The following is a 25,180-nucleotide window of genomic DNA, read 5'->3' on the forward strand; positions in this document are numbered from 1 at the left end:
TGATCTTGAGCTAACTATTCAATCTTCATATGCCTCAATTCTAAAGCAAATTTCTTAGTCTGTATTTGCCTCAATTTTCTTGATCTGTAAAATGAGATAATAATAGGGCATACCTATGTGAAGATTATACATATTAAAATATGTAAAATTTCTGACCCATCACAGTTCTACTGAATAAGAAATTCTGGGATAGGGTCCAGCAATATATCTTTCACAAAAAGTCTTCAAGGTAATTCTGCCATGCACTAAAGTTTGAGAATTATTAGTGCAAATTAATAAGATTTCTTCTTTCTCTCTTGATGTATATGTAGCCATTAGTATACTTGGTGTTTTATACACCTCGTCTTTTGTCACAAAACTACTGTTTATTTCCCCCTTGGCTTCAAGGACGCTTAACTTTCCTTGCTCTACTTCCACATCTATCTTTTTTTTTTAATCTATTAATCTCAGGCTCTTCTTCCTCAGTCTATTCTTAAATGTTTTCTTTTCCCTTTTACATGCCTAACTACTGTAAACTCCTTGAGATAAGGGATTATACATTATTTATTCTGGTCTTCCTCAAATTTAGCACTGCCTGACACATACTAAGCACTCTATACAAACGTTGAGTTATATATTTACAGTGGAAAGTACATAGGTTTTTGGAGTGGGACAGACTTAAAGAATCACAGCTTAGCTACTTAGCCATTAGTTATATGATTATGGGCAAGTATTTAACTTTTCTTAAGCCTCATTATCTATAAAATAAAAATTCTTGCAAATTATTGTGAAGTTCTGAGACCAATGTTAAACAAATAATAGTTATAATTATAGCTCCAGAAATTTTATTTTTTAGTCTCAGTAATAGGTGTTTTGCACCGAGCATATTTATCAGAGTTATGACAGTTACAACTACCTTGGTTGAAGGAATATCAATATATGCACTCAATAAACATGAATGCCTATTACATGCTAAGCACTGAGTGAGTGAGGAAGGAAGTGAGGAAGGAAGCCCTGGCTGGTGTAGCTCAGTGGATTGAGCACAGGCTGCAAACCAAAGTGCCGCAGGTTTGATTCCCAGTAAGGCCACATACCTGGGTTGCAGGCCACTGCCCCCAGCAACCACACATTGATGTTTCTCTCTCTTTCTCCCTCCCTTCCCTCTCTAAAAATAAATAAATAAAATCCAAAAAAAAAGAAAAAGTGAGGAAGGCACAATCTCTACTCTCAGGAAAGTATTTTGAAGTTCTATTAGCAACATGGTCTCCTTTCCTTGTTTTCATTACCCAAGAAAGGACGCTGCTTAGTTTCTGGACCTTATACAAGATACCACTCTATTACATTGTATTATTTTATGCTTCCTATATTAATTCAAAAAACATTTATTAACTACTCCATGTCAGGTATTGTGCTAGAAGATACAGAAACAAAAAAATAAAGATGAAATGGTCTCTGTCCCAAAGAAGTTATTTCAGAGTTCCACCTGGTACAGAGTAATCTTGTTTTTACAAAACAAGGAAGAATATTCCTGAGTGCCTATGCCATATATGCAATTCTATTACACTGTATATTTTCATCCTGACCTACAGCCTTTTGTTTATGAAACCAAGTAAAATCTGATTAAATGATCCGGTTTTTATTATCTCCTACGTTACTTTTTGGCTTACCTTGTTTTATGATAACTTGAAGATTTAGTCTTACAGTTGCCAACAATTCTGGTGAAGAAATAAAAGGCAGATTACCAGCTCATTAAGCTTTTCTAGACTTTCGCTAAAGTTAAAACTACTTAGTAACTACTAACCTTATTGTATTTTTATTTCAGAATTCTCTTAGCAATCTAAACTACCTATTCAGGCATCCCATTTGTTGACTGGTAATAAAGCTAAGAGTTCTAAATTGTATACTAATAGTCTGTCAAACTCTTTGGAGAACTGTAGTTCATCTGTAACTGTAATTTCATTGCATTTATATTTATAGAACTTTTGTAGAATCATAGTAGGCAAACTATTTTAATTCATAGTAAAGAACAAGCAACCACCTCCTAAAGATACTTTTTCTCTTCATAAGGTTACCCTTCTCCTTGATTTGTTTGTTTTGTTTGTGTTTTTTACAGAACCAACTGATTAAGGTGACCTTGCTTGGTTGTAAAAATGACCTTGAGCTTTCTTTCATGTTATCCTGATTAGCATTATTATCCCTTTGCTTCCAAAATAAAGGAGCAGAATTAGGATATATGGCTGCCTAAAGAACTATATTCCACTTGTCACAGTTCTATAAATGGTCAGTGATCATCTGAAATCTATGCAAGTAATACAATTTCTACACAGACGATCATACTGTAGTAATTGCCAAGTTCAGGGGCTCAGAGTGAAGCAGTTTCACAGGCTACTTTCAGTACCAAAGTGAACATTATATCTGTACTGTCATCCCACTTACTGATTTTTGCTTTAAAAAGCAAATCAACCCTGGCTGGTGTGACTCAGTGGATTCAATGCCAGCCTGTGAACCAAAGGGTCACCAGTTCCATTCCCAGTCAGGGCACGTGCCTGGGTTGCAGGTGAGGTTCCCAGTAGGGGGTGTGCGAGAGGCAACTACACATTGATGTTCCCCCCCCTCTCTCCCTCCCCTTCTCTCCAAAAATAAATAAAACCTTTTAAAAAGAATCAGGTTTTTTTTTTTAATCAAGGCTAGATAGCTTCAGAATAATTAAGGACAAGGATCCTGACAGAATATTAGGTTTGAAGGCAGCCAGGTTCAGACCTGGTTTAAAATTCAGATACCTTGATACTGCATGAATAAATCTCCAACATTCGAATAAAACCTTTAGATATAGTGGTTTCTGAGAAGTGGAGGTAATAAGGGAAAGACTACTTTTAAGGGTACCGAATTTCCTCTTGGGGTGATTAATATGTCTTGGAACTATTTCAGGATGATGTCTGCACAACACTGAATGTACTAAATGCCACTTAATTATACACTTTAAAACAGTTCATTTTATATAGTGTGAATTTCTCCTCAAAAAAAAAAAGGCATATATTTTTAAAAGGAAAAAAATAGACCGGTCTTTCTGGCAGAAAGGGGGAGCTTCTCTTGGTGAAGGCCCCAAAAGTACAATGCCTGCCCACCAGCAGCAAGGTCAGATAGGGTCACTCCCACTTCACACAAAGCCATGTGGAAAGCTTAAAAAATTCCCTCACGTGGACCCTAGTTTCAGTAACAGCGAGTAAAACTGGTACACCATACTGGACTCATTTCAGTGAAAAAGAGAAAGCAGCAAAACATTTATCTTCTAGAAAGGTGCGCCGCCGGTCATCTAGAAATCTCTACGAGCGATAGAGAACATCAAGATGGAAACGGTAGAAGCCATTTTTTTTTAAGGTTTTTGTCTTGGGATGAGGTTACTCGTGAGGATTCCATAAACCTTAAACATTACATTTAAACCTAGGTGCTTAACTATGACGGATACATATGTCAATGGTGCGGCATCTCACAGTGAAAAGCGAAAAGCCAGTGTAAGCCTCTCCTTGCGCCAACGACACTGAGCAGCAACGCTCACCGCCATACACATCCGCGGGAAATCTCACTTCACCAACCAAAGAAGGTGGAGCCTGAGAGGACACTCCCGCCACACAGCGTGAAGTACTCCGCTGCGCTTCCTGGGAATTGTAGTTTTAGTCACCCATCTTTGTCTTTTGTTCAGGCTGATTTTATTCAGCCATAAAACTACAACTCCCAGAGTGCCCCGGGTGTGGCCCAGCGGCTGCGGCGTGTCGACTGTGGCGGAGAAGGCCCAAGGGGCTCTGCGTTCTGGAGTGGCGCTGCTTGGTCCGGTGGCAAGTTGCAGGCTGCTGGCGCTGCGGCTGAGAAGAAGAGCGAGTCTGGTTGGCATTTGCCGTCCGGGTCCCCCCAACGATGAGTGCTGCCAGGGAGTCCCATCCGCACGGGGTGAAGCGTTCGGCCTCCCCAGACGACGATGTAAATAACAATGGCGGAGTGGATGAGGGTTGAGGCCTACCAAAGGCTGGGGTAGGCCGGGATGGGTAGGTGTAGGAAGAGGAAACGCCTGAGGTAGCCCGAAAAGGAGGGGTGGGGGACCCAGAGGAATGGGAAGTATCTTTCTTCCTTTATTAGGGCCGGAAGGTTTGAAGAGGGCCGCGTGCAAAGAGCCAGGGAACTGCGTGGGAAGGGGGATCGAGGAAAGAAATCATGTATGGTCCAGAAGTGAAAGCGTAGTCAAGAGATCATTTGCCTCTGTGGGGGCTGATGAAGCCTGTTGGTCGAGCCTTTCTACTCAGGGACGGCAAGGCCTTGCCTGTTTCAGGCTTACAATGCTCCTGTGACAGTGTCAAAATGTTCGTGCATTTAGGGCCGGGATTATTTTTGCAACGTATTCCTAACAGTTAAACTTAACTGTGCTGTTAAGCGTAAACTCAGAACAGTATTGAACTGAAAAATGGTACTAGGGGAGTAATTTGTTACTGGCGCAAGGTGGTGGAGTCTTAAGACGTTGAGACCTAGAAGCCCGTTTTTATGTCAAGTATCTCCCTTGTCCCTCCTCCCTCTACCCTTGCCTCCTTCCTGCCCTCCCCTCCCAGATGTCAGTTTAAATAGCAAACCATTCATTCCTTAAAGCAACACATTAAATATTAACTGCTATGTCAGGTGTTGGAAATTCTAAGATGAGTAAATATGTGTTACCCTTGGCTTTTATGTATATTTGTCCCAGCTCTTCGCGCACTGTCATGGAAACTGCAGTAACCAGTAAACGTAAAACTGGGTCCTTACGATGGGTAAATAAATGCCAAGGGAACGTTGATAGGGAAATTTGGGGGAGGGAGGCATGGTAGGTCATCTTTAAGGATGGTGAAGGACACCATCTAGTTTCCTTTCCGTTATTATTTAAAGTACTATCAATGTCTGAATGTATCGAGTTTTTTATTTTCTGTAGTGCAGTTCGGTGCCTAATATCTTACTTTGTGAACCATAAAAGGCTCACTGAATACTTCTAGTGCATCATTTACAGCAAATGAGATGATGGATAAGACCCACCACTCTCTGAGTGGGAGGAAGGGTTAGGTCCTTTTAGTTTTGCAGAAAGATTAGTAATCAGTAAAGATTTGAGGAGTAATAGTTATTATAGAGAGATTTATTCATGCCATCTGTTTCTTCCTACAGTTGGCATTTAGACCTTTTCTTGTTGATATGATAATCCAGGACATGCTAGGAATTTATCTAGGTTTTTGAGTAACCTGGATGCCATTTTAAAATCTATTACATTGTTTGCCTCCTGGTTTTTAACTGTGATTTGATTGCTAGAATGTTAGGCACCTGTTTTGCCAGACTCAGCAACGTACTCTTTTAGCTCCGCAATTTTGTAATTTTGTAATTTTCAACCAGCATGCGGCAAGAATTCTTAAAACTGTGTAATATGAGAACAGCCAACACAACAATAGCTATCCAGTGTGAATGAATCAAAATTATTTCTTTTTTGTCAGATTGGCAAAAAGTGTATTTTTTGGTGTGCCACAGAATTTTAGTAATTAGTTTACGTGTGCCATGAGATGAAAAGGTTGAAAATCGCTGTTTTAGCCCTGAATGGTGTGATTCAGTGGGTTAGGCATGGTCCGGCAAAGTGAAAGGTCACCAGTCGATTCTGCTCAGGGCACATGTCTGATTTGTGGGTTCCATCCCCTGTTGAGGGGGGTGGGAGAGGCAAACAATCAATGTTTCTCTCCCTCTCTTTCTCCCTTCCCTTCTTTGAAAATAAATAAATAAAATCTTAGGAAAGAAAAACACTGTTTTAGCTTGACAGAAAACTCTTGGTGATGCTAAGTAATTCAACACAAAGTTAAAGGAATTAAGTAATTAAGTCTCTACAGCTTCTGAGGGGATCAGTTTAAACTAAATGACCCTTAAGACCTTTTCCAATCCTGTAAGCATTCTCTTTGAAGGCGATGATTATAAATAGTTGCAAGTCCAAATCAGGACTCAGCACCATCACAAGTTCTCTAAAATTGATTATGTTGTTAATACTTTACAGTGCAATACAGTAATCTGTTCCTTGATAGTGATTTTTAAGTCCATTTCTTTATATGAATTTTATATATGTAAAACATTTAAAATGTTTTCAAATAAAAATATAAACTGTAGAAAGTCATCTAATTATGTGTACTTGGTCAACAATTTGTAGTGTACAACCATTACATGTAAAAGGTCATTGAAGTTTTCTTTGCCCACTGACCACACATGTTAAATGAGGGTCACAAAATATTTAAAAAGATATTAAAAGTAGACATTAAATCACAGAATTCAGCTCTAGGAAAAGGGTGACAATGTTAGAAGTAAATCCTAAGAGTTACTATGGTATTGGTTTCATTGCTTTGATTGGAGTGGAGAAATGAAAGCTATCTTTTAGGGAGTCAGAGGAATGGGGAGGTTAATTTTAGTCACTAGTGAGAACCTCTGAGAATGTGTCAGGCACCCATGTGCTTTTCAGAATGTAGTGCTTGGGCAAGGTACTTGCTGTTATATGCTAAGGTCTTTGAAAGGAAGATCCAGAAGGACTTAATTGAAAAAAAAATGAGGATTATAAATTGTAAATAATAAGGTTATTTATATAAAGACATTGAAAACATTTCCTCTTTTAATAAAGAGTTTGGAAAATCTTTGGTTTTTAGACAATATTTAGCCTAATTTTATATTCTTTTATAACTAGCTCATAAACTACTCCCACATACTCAATTTGATCATGTACAGGATGATGTGGAAAGAGGAGAGGACTTAAGGCCGGAGGATGGAAGCAAGTTCCTTAGTCTCTTTGCCTCAGTGTCCTTATTTATTAAATGGGCTCTTGAGAGAATGTGAGTGAAAGCAGTTCTTAAGTTGTAGAACACTATGCTTTCTTTTTTTTTTTTTTGAACTGCGTTGAGTCAGAAATAGTTAAGAACTAACTGGACTGTGAAAAGTTGAGCTGTCAGATGGAAAGTAGCAGAAATTTGGACCCTAGGTAGCCAAAATCATGAGAACATATAAGCCTCTACCAGACGGAATTTAGAAGAGCCTTAAGTGGTTGTCCAGTGAGTACAAACAGTTTTAACTCTCATATGCCCAGGAGACATGACCATCATTGTTTCTTTTATATTCTATTAGTCTTTTTTACAAGTAATTTTCAGAAGTAATAATAAGGGATAGTGAAAATCACCTTTATTAGAAATTCTAATATGAATTTAATAATAGCAAACCAAATTTGTATTCCACATTTTCATGATAATTATACCCAAAATAATTGGCATCCTCTGAACACAGCTAACTGCTTATCAGTTGTCATGTGTGAAACTGGAACATATAATTTCAGATTTCAAATCTCTTTCCAATAGATTTTAGCTTTATTATGAAGTTATTCTAGTTCTTATATTTGCATCATCAAAATATCTTACTTGAATTATTTGAAATGTTTGATTACTCATAATTTTGTTTTGGAACAGGGGTTATTGTCTTCGCTCCATAATTGTGAAACATTTTCATTTTTAGATGATAAACTTAATTAGAATGGTCCATCTAGTGAATGTTTTTATTTCTACGTTTCTAGTCACCTTTGTATACACACTTGCCTTCATCATTTGTCCACTTAAAAGTCATATCAAGTAAGTTTTGGTGTACAAATTTATAAAAGAGGAAATGAAACAGTGACCCGTCTTTTTAGAAAAACAGCATGGTCCAGGCTATTATTGCAAAATATTGCAGGATGAAGTCCTTTGATGAGTGGTTCTCTGGATGAAAATATTATATTTCTTTTCTGTCTTTTTTTTTTCTTTGTCTCATTGATTTCTGGTTTGGAGCAAAGTTATCTAGTATTCATCATCCAAAGATTTTTCCATAGAAATTAATTTTGCCATCATTTGTCATTTTGCATTTGCCTTCTATTTGTCTAATAATTGTGAAATGCCTTCTGTCAGTTTTCGATTTTTTATCTACTTGCCACTATGGGTAGAAATTAAAAATTCTGAATTATTAACTGTATCCAAAGAAAGCAAGGAGCAACAGACCAGAGGGGTGATGTTTTCTTGAAAGATGATGTAATACTTTGGATAAGATGATGAGAAAACACTTTTATCATTTTTCTATTTTCTTACTATTTTAGTCATTTTTAGCTTGGTGATAATCGATGAATTAAAATGACGTAATTCTTATCTTTGTTTCAAGATAGAGGGAAATATCATTAGGAATTAATAATTTTTTTAGATTTATAACAAGATTCAATATTTGATATTAATTTGACCTATTTGATAATTACAAGATAGAATAAGTAATTCTGTTCTTTAAAAAAATAAGTAAATTTTCTCTGTTTGGAAGACCTCTGAAAGAATGAAAGTCATAACATATCAATGCTTACAAAAACTAGAATTGCTCAAAAAGAAACTGAAAAACAAAAATTGGGTCAAATAGACTCTGATGTTAAACTAAACTTGAGTGATATGTAGAATATCACTAAAGCCAGAGTTTTTAACTTCAATTAATAACTTTGGCAGCCTTCTGGGTTCAAAGTACTAGGTTCTCCAGGGTCCTCCTATAAGGCACTGGGACAGTAGGTCTCAACATGTGATTGCCCACATAAACAGCAGCAGCATCACTTAGGAATTTGTTAGAAATGAAATCCATGAGCTACTCATGGATCCCTCAGACCTACTGAAAGCTGCAAATGAAATCCTGAGACCTACTGAATCTGAAACTCCATAGAAACAAACTTGAGAACTAAGCTCTCTGGCTGCAAAAGAACTAAAAGCTTCTGATGTTCCTCCAATGTCATTACAACCCAATAAACCCATCGTAGTTGGGTTGAAAATATTAAGTCAAAAATGCAAACCTAATCTACCGAACATTATAGCTTAATCTGGCCAGTTTCTACTGAATGAGGATCACTTTCACACCATCATAAAATAGAAAAGTCTTAAGTTGAACCATCATATAAATATTTACTATTATGCAAAAAATTAATTGACTAATTTCTTTTCCAGCTTGGATCTAGCAATTGGGAGGCAGCAGACTTAGGTAATGAAGAAAGAAAACAAAAGTTCTTGAGACTTATGGGCGCAGGAAAGGTATGCATCAGACTGTATGCATTTCTCTCTTTTCTGTGAAAATATGTCTTTTTTGTGTGTTTGTTAAGTAGGAAGGGATGAATACATTTATATTCAATTTTCCTATTCTGCATGATTATCTTAGGCTTTGGGAACCATAGCTGACCAAACCAAGTGTTTAAAATTTTTACTGTTTCTTAGAATTCTCATTCATTGCCTCTGGGCAGTAGTTTTAGAGACATATATAAAAAAAATTTTTTTGGTTCAAGGATATGCCTATGGAAGAAAGAAGACATTAAGGTTTATGATTTACCATTTGTTAGACTAATGATTTGATACAAGGTATTTCTGGACAGAACAATTTGTAGGTCTTTTATATTTTATGGCTCCTTCCAGTTCTTGAAATAGGAACCAAAGGAATAGGCTTTATCCCTGATTTTTCATGTTCATATATTTTTGTGAAACCCCTTTGATTAACAAACTAGAAGATATAAAATATAGGTGCTGGGAAAACATTACCTATTGGGAAAAAATCCTGTTGCTAGCAATTCATTTTTACATGCAAATACAGTGATCTCTAGTATTTATTTTTGTAGCAAGTGAATTTATTTTTGTAACATTGTCCCAATACCCTTCCTACAAATCTAATGTGAGAGAAATAGAAAAACTTTTTTCTCTTTCAAGGTCCTTAAAATGAGATTCTGCTTTTTGTTTTTGTTATTAATGTGGGAATGTATTTGTACATTTTAGTTTTAGCAACAATTATTGACCACCATCTGCAAGGTATTGTACTAGGTCCTGGAGGGAGGGGTCACATAGGTCAGTAACACATGTTTGGAGCCATCACGTAATGGAGGAAACTGGACAATAACAGTATAGAATTAGAATTGGCTATGAGAGAGCTGTACACATAGTGCTATGGAATCAACAGACAAGGGTACCTGACTCTGGTCTAGCTATACAAACAGGAAACTTTCTCAGAAATAGAATTGTTCTGAATCTGAAAGCATGAGTTAGCCAGGCTACAGCAGTGGGGTTGAGGGTAGGGAGAGATCATGCAAAATATGAAGACCTAAAAGGAAGCATTTGTTTACCTCATTAACCCAGATTTTCCATAATTTGAAATTTGTCATAGAAAATAGTCTGAAGTTCATAGAAAGTAGTCTGAAGTTCACCTAGTTCATGCAAAGAAAAGATTTGCTAAGGATATATAACATGTAATAGTTTAGGGGATATGCTCAACCTAGTAGAACACTCTAACATAAAATGTATGAAATTTAGCTACCGACAGTCAGTTACATCAGTAAAACTGGGAGGAAACAAGTAGAACACAGGAAAAAGAAATTTGGCTACCAGTAAGTGGGTTGTTTAGCATACAATAAATTCTCTAGCAAGACAAAGATTATAGATTGGTCTTTTATTAGGCTGGTTAGATTAGTTCTGGCTTGTGGCCACATTATATTCCTAATCTTAATAAAATACCATGAGTATTTTATTGGTCACAGAGACAAAACTAGCAGAGAAAGTATGAATAGACCAGTGCAAAACTATCATCCTAGAATAATTTGATACCATTATATATTCAGATCTTATCAGTGAGGTATCTTCTGTAATCTAAAGAAGCAGCATATTGAATCATTAATTTGCTTGTGTGTTAATGGCAGATAAGGCAGTAAGCATTAATGCTTGAACCTTTCGTTAGTATCTTTGGGTATGGAAAATGTGTCTATCTTTTCACAATAGAGAGATTTGTTATTGTATCTTCACAGATGATTGAGATTGCTTTGCAAAGTCACTATGTTTTAGTGAACAATTTATTTCTTTATGAAACCAAATATGAATCATAAAGTAGATTGGAACTGATAAATTGAGAGTAATTAGGTAGTCAGATTAGTTGGCAACTTGGAAACATTTATTTTTATGTTTTATAGAACTAAATGGTTTTAATGTGGCTTTTGGACAGTTTGAGATTGGGTGTTCATTGTAGTCATATACTAATGAGCTAACTATTTGAGTATGGTATGTCAATAGTAATGATGATTTCCATTTTTTATGCTTTAAAGATCTATCGCTTTATTTACTATGTGTGTTATTTCATTTTTAGCTAGCTAAATAATCTCATTTGCTTTCTTTCCCTGAGATATGCACCAGAGAGAGAAGGTGGGAAAGTTAAAGCAACTCATTTAACTGGCCTTTTTAGGAAAGAACGTGTTTAGATTGACTTAATTGTTTAGGTATCTGTCCTTCCCATTTAAAATTTCAGCTTGATCTTTACATACTCTCTATCCCCTTCGTCTGCTCTATGTTTCTTTGTGTTTTAATGGCATTTACTACCTTCTAACATACTATATATTCCTCCCTGTCCCTACCATTGTTGATGTAAATTCCATAAAGGCAGGGATCTTAATTTAATCTTGTTTCCACACTATATCCCAGAAGCCAGGAATAGTGTTGTGCATATAGTATATTCTCAATAATTATGTTAAATTAGTGGTCTCAAATTCTAATACATTTCCTGCCTCCTTATAGAAAGAACATACCGGTCGTCTTGTTATAGGAGATCACAAATCAACATCTCACTTCCGAACAGGTAAGAAACTAATATGTTATTAAAGTAGAGGTGCTAAATTTGGAATATGGAATATTTGTACATATTTGGGGATATTCTGAGTTCTGTGTATAATTATTTTGATAATTTAAAAAATTAGAACTGGAAATATAGGTAGTATTATGTGAACATGTTACATATATAACAGTTAGTATATACTTTGATTTTTATAAGATGTGAGAGTATACATCAATACAATATTTTAAGAAATTGACCCTTTTATGTCTTCATTTTTACTGATTCACAACATATATTTTAATTGTAGTGAGGTTCTATGCCTCATCTTGCCAACTGTAATATGTATTGAGTTTATGTATTTATTTTTTTACTTTATAAATTATTTAGCATATAATGTTATAATTGGCATAGTATGCTGGTTTATAGTTTATTCACTGTTTTGCTCTGAAATATTTGAGGAACATAAATTCATTGCAAAGCCTAAAAAATTTCTTAAAAAAATTATTGGGGAAACCTTTTTAAATAACTGAAAATGGATTTGGAGTTAAATTCAGCCTACTGAGAAGTGAAGTTTTCTCTTATTTATTGGTTTGGGGGAAAAGTCCATTTAGTGTTTGCTGTAAAATAAAAGACATTTCTCATTTTCTCCAGTAACTTTATTGATTTGGATATTTTGGCATGTCGGCTATCTCCTGTGTGGTATAACATTGATTGTTCTCAATGTCTCAATTTGATAGCTGTCAGCTTCAACTGGCCTACCCGACTGTGGAGCATTGTCCGAGAACTTTCCAGCACAAAACATTGCAAACCCAATTTTGACACATTCAGTCAGTCACAGGACCTTCTCCATACACTGCACAAATCTTTTTTTGCATTTCAGTTGCATTTTTGCCTTTTTTGAAATAATAAAGCATAATACACAGAAAATGTTGCATATTTTCTTCCATCTGCAATATTAAAATGACTACACAAAAATTCACCAAATTTGATTTTTTTTAAAGCACGCTGATATGACAGCTGTCACAATACAATTTTAACAAGATTGTTTCAAATTAATTGAAAGACAATTAAGCACTACTAGAGCCATTTGATGGAAAAACAAACAAACATTTTGGCCATCCCAATAAAATTGACCATGATCACGGACATTAATAATAGCAGGGCCTAATGACATCGGTATATTTAACAAAACTTTTAATTATTTAAATTTTTATAGTGACCTAGAATATATAGCACATTTTAGAAATTAATAGGTTTTCTTATATTTCTGGTGTTGAGACAATTTCACATTGATTTGCATTGCTACAAAAGGCTAAGAGTTCCTGAGCTTTGCACGTTGGAAGTGTATTTAATTGGGTTAAAACTGGAGGCTTTATGAATAGCAGTAATGCGAAGCACCAACATTTGTATTAAAATGTGAAATCCCTCATATATACAAATTAAAATGTCATGCACAGAAAGCTTCATCTGTATTGGTAATGTCTAGTTTTTACATGGTAAGTTCATAGGTGGTTCAGTTTTCTGCTTCATAACTATATACAACAGTATATATATAAAAAATGTTACATGATAAAAAGGTTTCTATTACTTCAATAAACTGATATTCAAAGAAAGGCATTAAGGAAAGCCATTACAAGTGAACCATTCTCTGACACAATTGCATATCTTTGTTATTTCTCTTCAAATGCAGAAGGTTTCATTTGGAGGTTTTTTGTGACTAGGAGAAAACTCACTTTTAGGAGACCAGTTACTAGACTATAAATAAGCTAAAACATAAAATAGCCAGAGTTCTTAGTAATTAATACTTATAAGGTCTTCAGGAACTTCTTTTGAGACTCTTGTGTCTGATATGAATTATGTGGAAAAATATAAGCTTTTTAACTTTTATAAACACTTGTAGTTCAAAGTGTTGTATCCATAAATACTTATTTCAATTATTTTGTTCATTGTACCCTATGATAATAGAAACCTATCCACAAAATTAATTGTAAAATTAGTCACAGTTTGAGAGGTCATCCCTGATTATAATAGCATCTGAATTATGGGGTTTCTTGTGTAATCAAATATTTTTATTAACCTGACTGAAACATAACCAAAGTACACTGAACATGCAGGGGAAGAAGACAAGAAAATTAATGAAGAACTGGAGTCTCAATATCAGCAAAGTATGGACAGTAAATTGTCAGGAAGATACCGGCGACATTGTGGACTTGGCTTCAGTGAGGTAGTAATTAATGTATTTTCTTCTTCTTTTCTTTTTTTTTAAAGATTTTATTTATTTATTTTTAGAGGGTGGGGGGGGAGAGAGAGACAGACATACACCAATGTGCGGTTGCTGGGGGCCGTGGCCTGCAACCCAGGCATGTGCCCTGACTGGGAATCGAACCTGCGATGCTTTGGTTCACAGCCCATGCTCAATCCACTGAGCTACACCAGCCAGGGCTTTAATTAATGTATTTTCATTAAATAGGAAGATAATTTTCAACTTGATAGAATTTTTACAGTTATAATATTTTTATTAGCCCAACTAAGTTTTTGTAACTGATAAGAGATTTTTAAGGGATTTGTAAATAAGTTTTCTGATACCAGCTTATGTAAATTCTGCTCAGATAATCACTAGGACACTTTCCCAATATAGTTGACATAAAATATTATTAGATTCAAGTGTACAAAGTAATTAGACAATTATATACCTATGAAGTGATCACAATAAGTATAGTACCTATCTGGTACCAAACAGTAATTACAGTATTACTGACTAACTGTATTCCCTATGCTCCACTGTATATCCCATGACTGTTTTTATGACTGGCAGTTTGTACTTAATCCCTGTCTTGTTTTATACCCATCCTCCCAGCCCCCTCCCATCTGGCAATGCTCAGTTTGTTCTCTATATCTGTGAGAGTTTGTTTCTCTTTTCATTTATTTTGTTTTGTGGATTCCACATATAAATGAAGCCATATGGCATTTGTCTTTCTCTGTCTGGCTTATTTCACTTAGCATATAACTTCTACATCTTTCCATGTTGTGGCAAATGGCAAGATTTTTTTTTTAATGGCTGAGTAATATTCTATTGTGTATATGAACCACATCTTCTTTATCCATTTGCCTATTGCTAGACACCAAGGTTGCTTACATATCTTGGCTACTGTAAATAATGCTGCAGTGAAAATAGGGATTTCTTCAGATAAATACCAAGAAGTTGAACTGATGGATCATATGATAGTTCTGTTTTTAATTTTTTTGAGGAACCTGGATACTGTTTCCCATAGATGCTGCACCAATTTGCTACCCATTGACAGTGTGTGAAGGTTTTCTTTTTTGTTTATCTTCACCAGCTCTTGTTGTGTGTTGCTTTATTGATGATGCATTCTGACAGGTATAAGGGTGATATCTCATTGTTATTTTAATGTGCATTTCCTCGGTGATAAGTGATGCCAAGTATCTTTTTGATGTCTGTTGGTCACTGTATGTCCTCTTTGGACATGCATCTAATCAGGTGCCCTGCCCATTTTTTAATCAGATGTTTATTTTTTTGGTGTTAAGTTTTATGAGTTCCTTACTCCTTTTATTTTGGATATTAACCCCCTTTTAGTATGTATCATTGGTGAATATTTTTCATTCAGCAAGTTGTTCTTTTGTTAGTGTTTTCTTTTGCTGTGCAAATATTTTTTACACTGATATAATCCTTTGTATTATTTTTTTTCCTTGCCTGGGGAGACATGTCCAAAAATATTGCTAAGAACAATGACAAACAGATTACTGCCTATTTCTTTTATGGTTTCAGGTCTTACATTTAAATCTTTAATCCCTTTTGAGTTTGTTTTCATGTATAGTGTAAGAAGTGGTCTACTTTCATTGTTGTTGTTGTTTTTAATTTTTTATGTTCCCAATACCATTCATTGAAGAGACTATCTTTACCCCATTGTATATTTTCACCTCCCGAGTCATAGATTAATGGACTAATGCCTAATTGATAGGCATCAATTTCTTTCTGGGATCTCTATTCTGTTCCATGGGTGTGTCTGTTTTTATGCCAATGCCATGCTTATATGGCATTAGTTTTGATTACTATAGCTAGGTAGCGTGATACCTCCAACTTTGTTCTTCTTTCTCAACATGCTTTGGCTGTACAGGTTCTTTTTGTCATTCAATATAATTTTAGGATTATTTGTTCTAATTCTGTGAAAAATACTATTGATGTTTTGTTAGGGAATTCAAATAATCTTTTGATTCCTTTGGGTAGTATGGACATTTTAATGATGTTAATTCTTCCAATTCATGAGTACAGTATACCCTTCCAATTATTTGTGTCTTCAATTTCTTTCAGCAATATCTTACTGTTTTCTGAGTACAGGTCTTGTACATACTTGGTTAAATTTATTTCTAGGTATTTTATTCTTTCCGATGCAGTTGTAAATGGGATTGTTTTCTTCTTTTTCTACTAGTCCATTATTGGTGTATAAAAATGCAACTGATTTCTGAATATTAATTTTGTACCCTGCTACTTTGCTGAGTTCATTTATTCTAATGGTTTTTTGGTGGAGACTTTAGGGTACATTCTATATAGTATGTCATCTTTTTCTTGTCTGATTGCTGTGGCCAGGATTTCCAATGCTATGTCATAAAATGGATGACAGTGGACAACCTTGTCTTCCTCCTGTTCTTAAATGAAAAGCTTTCACTTTTCAACATTGAGTGTGATGTTAGCCTTGGTCACTTTTCAGTATTATGTTAGCTGTGGGTGTGGCATATGTGGTCTTTATTATGTTGCATTATCTTGACTCAAGTTGCTGAGAGTTTTTATCACAAATGAATGTTGGACTTTGTCAAATACTTTTTTGCATCTGTTGATAAGATCACATAATTTTTATCTTTCATTTTGTTTATTTGGTGTATCACATTAATTGATTTGCAGATACTGAACCAACATTGCATCCTGGAATAAATCCCACCTGATAGTGGTATGAGCTTTTGAGTGTATTGCTGAATTCAGTTTGCCAATATTTTGTTGAAGATTTTTGTATCTATGTTCATTGGGGATATTGGCCTGTAATATTCTGTTTTTATAGTATCTCTGTCTGGTTTTGTTGTCAAGGTAATGCTGGCCTTGTAAAATAAGTTTGGGAGCTTTCCTTTCTCTTCAGTTTTTTTGGAACAGTTTGAGAATAGATTTTTTTTAATCACTTTTTTGTTATTCTACTAGAGTTGTCCCAGTTTTGCCCCCTTTGTCTTCCTCTGCATACCCCTCACCTCCTCTCCCTCAGTTTCCACACTGTTGTCCATGTCCAGAAGAATAGATATTAATTTTCTTTAAATGTTTGGTAGAATTCACCTCTCAAGACATCTCTGGTCCAGGACTTTGTTTTTTGGGAGTCTTTTAATTACTGATTTTGTTACTAGTAATTGGTCTGTTACCAATTTGGTTTATCTTTTCAGAGAACAAGCTCTTATCTTCAGTGATTTTTTTTTTTATTTTATTTTTCAGACTATTTTATTTCCACTCTGATTTTTATTCCTTCCTTCTCACTTTGGACTTCATTTTTTTTTTCTGTTTTGTTTTCTAGTTCCTTTGGGTATAAAGTTAGATTGTTTATTTCAATTTTTCTTGTTATTTAAGGTGGACCTGTATTGCTATGAATTTCTCTCTTAGAACTATAATACTTTGACTATGTTCTGTTTATTTTGTGTCACATTTTCATTTGTCTCTGGATATCTTTCGAATTCCTTGATTACATTGTTAACCCATTCATTCTTTAGCAGCATGTTTAGTTTCCGTGTTTTTTTGTTTTTCCATTTTCTTGTAATTTCTAGTTTCATATCATTGTATTTGGAGAAGATGCTTGATATGATTTCAGTTATAAATATATTGTGACTTATTTTGTGGCCTAACATGCGGTCTATCCTGGAAAATGTTCCATGTGCTGCTTTTGTGTGAAATGCTCTAAAAATATCAATTAAGTCCATGTAGTTTAATGTATCATTTAAGGTCATTGTTTCCTTGTTGATTTCCTTGTTCAGGGACTCTTGTAGATGGCACATAGATTGGTCTTGTTTTTCTATACATTCAGTCATCTTATGTTTAGAGACACAGGAAGTAGGGAGAAAGAGAGGGACCGAAACATCGATGGGCTGACTCTCACACGATCCCTACTGGGGACCTGGCGCATAGCCCAGGCAGGTACCCTGACTAGAATCAAACTGGCAACCTTTCAGTTTGCAGGAAGACTCAACCCACTGAGCCACACCACTTAGGGGGCTCTTGTATGTTGATGACTTTATATGGTGTTATGTTTGGATTCTTTTTATTTCCTGTATATCTCTTAGAGGCTTTTGGTTACCATGTACTTCATATATGTCAAGGAGTGTTTATAGCAGTCTTACTTTAAGTTTATGGTTAAGTTTAAACATATCACTACATTTATTACTCACCCTCACCACCCATTTGTTTTTGTCATTATCTTTTTTTACCCCGTGTGTATATGTATATGTGTGTCCCTCCACAAATAACATTGAAGTTAGATGAGATATGTCAGGTCGGTATTGGTTTGGGATAGTTCTCTCAGTGTTTTGTTTTGTTTTTTAAGATTTTATTTTATTTTTTAAGTATTTTTTATTGATTATGCTATTACAGTTTTCCCATTTTTTCCCTTTTATCCCCCTCTGCCCTGCCCCCTCAACCCTCCAGCATCCTTCACCTTTGTTCATGTCCATGGGTTGTTCATATAAGTCTTTGAGTCCTCTGTTTCCTATACCATTTTTTATCTCTCCCCGTCTATTTTATGCCTACCAATTATGCTTCTTCTTCCCTGTACCTTTTCCGCCATTCCTCCTTTCTCCCTCCCCACTGAAATATCTGTGTGATGTCCATTTCTCTGATTCTGCTCCTGTTGTAGTTGTTTGCTTAGTTTTGTTTTCATTGTTTTTCTTTTCTTTTAGGTTCATTTGTTGATAGTTGTGAGTGTGTTGTCATTTTACTGTTTGTAGTTTTGATCTTTTTTTAGATAAGTCCCTTTAACATTTCATATAATAAGGGCTAGGTGATGACAAACTCCTTTAACTTGACCTTATCTGGGAAGTACTTTATCTTCCCTTCCATTCTAAGTTTTGCTGGATAGGGCAATCTTGGATGTAGGTCCTTACCTTTCATGACTTGGAATACTTCTTTCCAGCCCCTTCTTGCCTGCAAGGTTTCTTTTGAGAAATCAGCTGATAGCCTATGGGTACTCCTTTGTAGGTAAGACTTTCCTTTCCTCTTGCTTCTTTTAGGATTCTCTCTTTGTCTTTAATCTCCAGTAACTTAATGATAACGTGCCTTGGTGTGTTCCTCCTTGGGTCCAGCTTCTTTGGGACTCTCTGGGCTTCCTGGAAGTAATTTCCTTCACCAGATTGGGGAAGTTTTCCTTCATTATTTGTTCAAATAAGTTTTTAATTTCTTGCTGCTGTTACTCTCCTTCTGGCACCCCTGTAATTCAGATATTGGAACATTTCAGGTTGTCCCAGAGGTTTGTAAGTCTCTTCACTTCTTTGAATTCTTGTTTCTTCATTCCGTTCCAGTTGGATGTTTATTTTTTCCTTTTGTTCCAAATCATTGCTTTTAGTCCTGGTTTCCTTCCTATCACTGTTGGTTCCCTGAATATTTTGCTTTATTTCATTTTGGGTATCTTTCATTTGTGATTTTAATTTTTTGACGAAGCTCAGTCAGATCTGTGAGCATTTTGATCCACCAGGGTTTTGAACTCTCCATCTGATAGGCTGGCTATCTCCTCATTGCTTAGTTCTCTTGCTGAAGGCTTGCTCTATTCTTTCATTTGAGCCATATTTCTTTGTCTTGGCATACCTGATAAGTTGTAATGGGGCGGGGCCTTAGGTATTCACCTGGCAGGGCAACCCTCCTTGCTGCGCCTGTCGGGGAGGAGGGCAGAGAGGGAACAGTGCAGCTCACCTGCTCATCTCTAGTCCACTTTCTAACAAACCCTCGTGTGAGACTGAGAGTTTCTCCCGCTGTAGTCCAGTAAGCTTTGAGGTTCAGTTTCGCCTTCAGCCAGCCCTGCCTCACCTTGGTTTTTCTGAACTGGCCAGCCTTATGGGTCTGGTTGTTCTGGTTGATGTTTTTTCTTTAATTCCTCGGTTGTCCCAGTTCCATGCAGTTTGATTTTTCTGGTGCTTCTGGTTGTTATTGATTTTAGATTGGATGTTATCCTCCTTTTGGTTGTGCAAGGAAGCGAAGGATTTCTACCTATGCCTCCATCTTGGCTAATTTTATTTTATTTTTTTAGACAGAGGGGAAGGGAGGGAGAAAGAGAGGGAGAGAAACATTCATGTGTGGTTGTCACCCACATGCCCCCAACTAGGAACCTGGCCCACAACCCAGGTATGTGCCCTGACTGGGAATTAAACCAGCAACCATTTGGTTCACAGGCCAACACTCAGCCCACTGCGCCACACCAGCCAGGGCACTCAGTTGTTTAAGTCATCTTTTTTTGTATTATAACTACTGGTTTATTTTACTCCAAATTAATATAATATACAAAACACTGATACTGTAATATCCAAAACACTGGTTTTTACTTTTCCATGAATCAGAGGTTAACTTGCTTTACTTACTTAAAAAAAAAAAAAAAGAAAAAAAAACAGTTTCAAACAGCAGAGGGTGGGACACACATGTGAATGGTCTTCAAAGCCTTTTCTTACAACAAAATCCTACTCAAGTCTCAGTATATAAAACACATGTTGCTACCTGAGTCCTCAGTTCTTCCTTTGAAAGCCTATAGTACAGTCGTAAAATTGTTAATGGCTAGGAAATGTTTTTTTCCTGTTTTTCTGCTTGATGATTGTATTTATTTAAATGGGTGTTTTTAGGTAGAAGATCATGATGGAGAAGGTGATGTGGCTGGAGATGATGATGATGATGATGATTCACCTGATCCTGAAAGTCCAGATGACTCCGACAGTGATTCGGAGTCAGAGAAAGAAGAATCTGCTGAAGAACTTCAGGCTTCTGAGCACCCTGATGAAGTGGAGGATCCCAAAAACAAAAAAGATGCAAAAAGCAACTATAAAATGATGTTTGTTAAATCCAGTGGTTCATAACTCCCAAATACTTTGTCTTTGTATTAAAAGTAAGCCTTATTGTTATAATGCACAGTGGAGGACTGCTTATAGAGCACAGACCTTTGTATTATAATTTTTAAAAAGGCCCTTTTAAGTAACTACAAAGAGTGTTTGCTTTCAGATGCCATGGATTACACTTTTATGGGCATGACTAAGATCATTTTTGTAAAGAGTATGAGTTGTATAAAATAAGAAATAAATACAATGCTCAGTTTCCTTTCATATTAGCATCATCAGACCTCTAATCTCACCTTTTTACCCCATCAGATAGTTGTGGGGGAAACACTAGTTTTTGACTGTGGTAGCTTTTTTGTGTCCTCATAAACTTATAAAAAGTTTATCTGTACTGTGATATGTTCATGAAAAAAATTATTTTATTATACTTTGTTATAGTAGAACTATTCATCATGGATATTTCTGCTTCCAATAACAATCTAAATTAATGTTGACAAATGGTTAGGTACTTAGTTTAATCTTAATGATTCAGCTCTACTCTCTTGGACCAAAACAACATGAGAGCAAATACTTTCACATCTGTTAGGCTGGAGTTACAACTGTCGTACATTTGGAATGCTATGGTCCCAAGCAGTCTTTATATAATATGAATTCGATTGAATGTTACATTTTTTTTTATAATATTCAGTGAAGTTTTACAGAAGAAATTTCTCTAATCATTTGGTCCTATCTATTTAGGAATATGTAAAAGTGTTTTTTGTTTTTTTGTTTTAGTTTGTTTTTTAGGTAATATGTGACCAAAGTTAATTTTCTTTCTAAGGCCTAAATAAAAGAAAGCAGTTTCCCATATTTGGTTGTGATACCTTTATCCTCATTGTCTAAAATTGAGGAACAGGCTTTTTGAACAAGAAGCTGAAACCAATTTTCTTCATTTTATCTCAGTACCATTATCTTCATTTTCTAATTCCTAAAAAGTAATATTGCTTTCTGATTTAATTGCTAGTTTTGTTAGAGTAAGATTAGAATCATTTGCTGTTACGTGGCTTTTTTGTACATCAGATTTACACAAATTGCATTGTGGGCTAGTCAGTGAACTTAGTAATTGGGTACAAAATAATTGCTGTTTGAAGGCTTGAATCACACACTTAGGTACTTAAGTATGTGTTTGATATGTTGGCTTTTAAATTTACTCCTGTGTCATTTTAAAGTTTAGAATATGTTAGAGGAGTATAACAACTAGAACAGGTGATTTCTGAAATATAGACCCCAGCATTTATTTTTTTTTAATTCTCACCTTGTTTTACAATTGGTGTTACCCATTATTCAGGTTAGGGCAAAAGTTGGTTACAGTTGTTTGTATGGAAAATAATACAATAAATAATAAACAAGAATAAACTTTCATGTACTCACAACTGTAAATGTATTTTTGCCCCACCTTATAATTAAATACTAACTGGATAGTAGACAGGATGTATGACAGTAATGAAATTTGTTTTAAACAAGGTGAACTGTATTCAACAAATTTCACTTTAGCCATTGATTTTCAAATATCTAATCTGTAGGATTGTGTGCTAAAACAGACTCAAGTAGAAGACTGATCCATGTTTGAGAATGGAAGAGGGAGAAGCAAGTATTATGTTTTTAAAAGTATTTTCATCAATTTATTGTTTAGATGCTGGGTTGTTTATAAGTCCTGATTCTTATATGTAAATAGAAAAGCCTTCTAAAATAAGTGCACGGGAAGACCATTTTTCTTCATCTCCAAGTAGAGAAATTCTCGTTCTAAGTAATTCATATATTAGTGTACATTAACATAATTTAGGGTTGGAATAAATTTAAGTCTGTTGGTCCATTGGCTTCGTGTCCCAGCACCACATCATGGCTATGTTTTAAGCATGAACGTTGGGTGGTTTTTTTCTTCATCACATTGAGGGTTAACATTAAAGGAGGACAGATGCTATGCAATTCTGATATCCTTATTCAGGAAGTATCAGGTGGGGGAATTATTTTTCTACAGTGAAACACACGTCATTTTAATGGCAACTTTTCCCAGAGTTGATCACCTCTTAGTTGAAATACTCAAGTGTTTACCTATACCGCTTATCCAAGTTGCCTTAAAATTATTTGAGTATAGTATAGTTGGCATACAGAAATATATTAGTTTCAGGTGTACTACATAGTGACCTGACATTTATATACTTTTGTGGGGAAAGTGGATTTTCCTTTTTTTTTTTTTTTTTTAATTTTTGTTCAAGTAGAGTTTTCTGTCTTACTCCCATCCCAGCCCATCTATATTATATACCTTAAGTTGTGATCACCTCACTAAATTCTTGTAACTATCCTGTCACTGTACAAAGTTATCACACTTTTTAACTATGTTCCCCTCACCGTTTTCATCCATCCCTCCACTCCCCTCTGGCAGTCAGCGGTTTTTTGTTTCTGAGTCTGGTTTTTTTTGTGTTTTAATTTGATTTTTTTTCTTAATTCAGATAATTGGAATTGTGGCATTTGTGTTTCTCTGGCTTACTTCACTTACAGTAATACCCTTTAAGTCTATCCATATCACAAATTCATAGATGGGAGGATTTCATTTTTTATTGGTGAGTAATACTTCATTATATAATATCTTCCATTTGACTTGATTGGACACTGGTTGCTTCTGTATCTTACCTATAGTAAATAATGCTTCAGTGAATACAGAGGTGCATATTTCTTTCTGAATTACTGTTTTCTTCAGGTAAATCCCAGCAATTCCACTTTAGTGTATTTATGGTAGTTCTGTTTTTACTTTTTGGGGGAATCTCCATACTGGTTTCCATAGTGGCCGAGCCAGTTTGCAGTCCCTCCAACAGTGCAGGGTTCCATTTAACCCACACCTTCACTAACACTTGTTTGTTGACTTTTCGATGATAGCCTTTCTAACTGGTTTCTCATGGTTTGGATTTGTATTTCCCTAGTGATTACAGATGTTGAGTATCTTTTTATGTCTTGGCCATCTATATATCTTTGGAGCAATGTCTCTTCATGTCCTCTGCCCACTTTTGATTGGATAGTTGTTTTGGGGATTTTTGTTACTGACTTATATGAGTCCTTACATAATTTGGAATCAGCCTCTTAATGGATGTATCATTGGCCAACATCTCCCATTCAATAGGTTGTTTTGTTGATTGTTTCCTTCGCTGTGCAGAGCCTTTTGGTATGATGTAGTCCCATTTGTTTATCTTTGTTTCCCTTATACAAGAAGGCATATCCAAAAAGATTACTAAGATGTCAGATAATTTACTACATATGTGTTCTAGGATTCTATAGTTTCAGATGTTATATTTAAGTCTTTAATCCATTGGAGTCAGAGAGGAGTCCAATTTTGTTTCTTTTGCATGTATCCAGTTTTCCTAGCACCACTTGTTGAAGACACTGCCATTTCTCCATTGAATATCCTTGCCTCCACTGTAGTGGGTGAAGTGAAAGTTTATCCAGTCCTTCTAGGTTTTCCAACTTCTTGGTATATAATTATTCATTCAATTGTTTAATGATCCTTTGTATTGCTCAAAATTACACTTGAAGTAATTACTGATAGGTATGCAGTTATTGCCATTTTATTGTTTTATGATTATTTTTGTACTTTGTTCCTTTAATTGCTTGCTTTTCTTGTACATTGATGACTTTCTATAGTGTCATGACTGGATTCCTTTCTCCTTATTTTTTGTGTATCTTTTATAGATTTTTGGTTTGTAGGTCCCATGTGCTTCATAACCAAACTATATTTATAGCAGCCTATTTTAAGTTGCTGGTCATTTAAGTTCAAACATATTCTAAAAGTTTTACAAGTTTTACTTATCACCTTTGTTTTTGTCATGTTTCACCTCTTTTGGTCTTCTGTGGATTCCTTAATTGTAATTACACATGGCCTTCCTACTTTTGTCATTTTTGTAATTACAAGTGATCTTCCTCCTATTGTCTTTTAACCTTTGTACTAGCTTTATAGTTGGTTGATGTGTTACTTTCACAATTTTCTATTCAATATTTTCTTACTCATATTTTTTATCTTTTTATAGTTGTCCCTTTAACATTTCTGATAATATTAGTGTGGCGGTGATGAACTCTTGGGGTCTTTGGTTTGTTTTTTGTTTTTGGTTTGGGAAACTATCTATCCTTCAATTCCAAGTGATAGCCTTGCTGAGTAATCTCAGTTGTAGGTTTTTCCTTTCATCACTTTCAGTATTTCGTGCCAATCCTTTCTGGCCTGCAGAGTTTCTGTTGAGAAATCAGCAGACAATCTTATAGGAGCTCCTGTACACATTAACTGTTTTTGCATTCTCTCTTTGTCTTTAACCTTTGATGTTTTAATTATGTGTCCAGGTGTGGGCCTCTTTGGATTCAGATTGTTTGGAACTCCTTGGACTTACATGTGTACTTCCTTTGCTAGATTAGGGAAGTTTTTGGCCATTTTTTCAAATAGGTTTTCAATCTCTTATTTTCTTCTCTTTCT

At 35.3% G+C, this 25,180-nt stretch overlaps 1 protein-coding gene across 1 annotated transcript; it reads left to right on the forward strand.

Annotated features, from left to right (window-relative positions):
• Window positions 1-3,727: 3,727 nt before the first annotated feature.
• On the forward strand, window positions 3,728-20,958 carry CUNH11orf58 (chromosome unknown C11orf58 homolog). The gene is made up of 5 exons (XM_045825766.1): window positions 3,728-3,954; window positions 8,994-9,077; window positions 11,586-11,646; window positions 13,737-13,846; window positions 20,485-20,958. The coding sequence occupies exons 1-5, from the start codon at window positions 3,892-3,894 to the stop codon at window positions 20,713-20,715; spliced, it is 549 nt and encodes a 182-aa protein (XP_045681722.1). The 5' UTR covers window positions 3,728-3,891; the 3' UTR covers window positions 20,716-20,958.
• The last annotated feature ends 4,222 nt before the right edge of the window (window positions 20,959-25,180 follow it).

This window comes from Phyllostomus hastatus, unplaced genomic scaffold (assembly GCF_019186645.2).
Source record: "Phyllostomus hastatus isolate PE091 unplaced genomic scaffold, TTU_PhHast_1.1 phas_scaffold_585, whole genome shotgun sequence".
Lineage (NCBI taxonomy): Eukaryota > Metazoa > Chordata > Mammalia > Chiroptera > Phyllostomidae > Phyllostomus > Phyllostomus hastatus.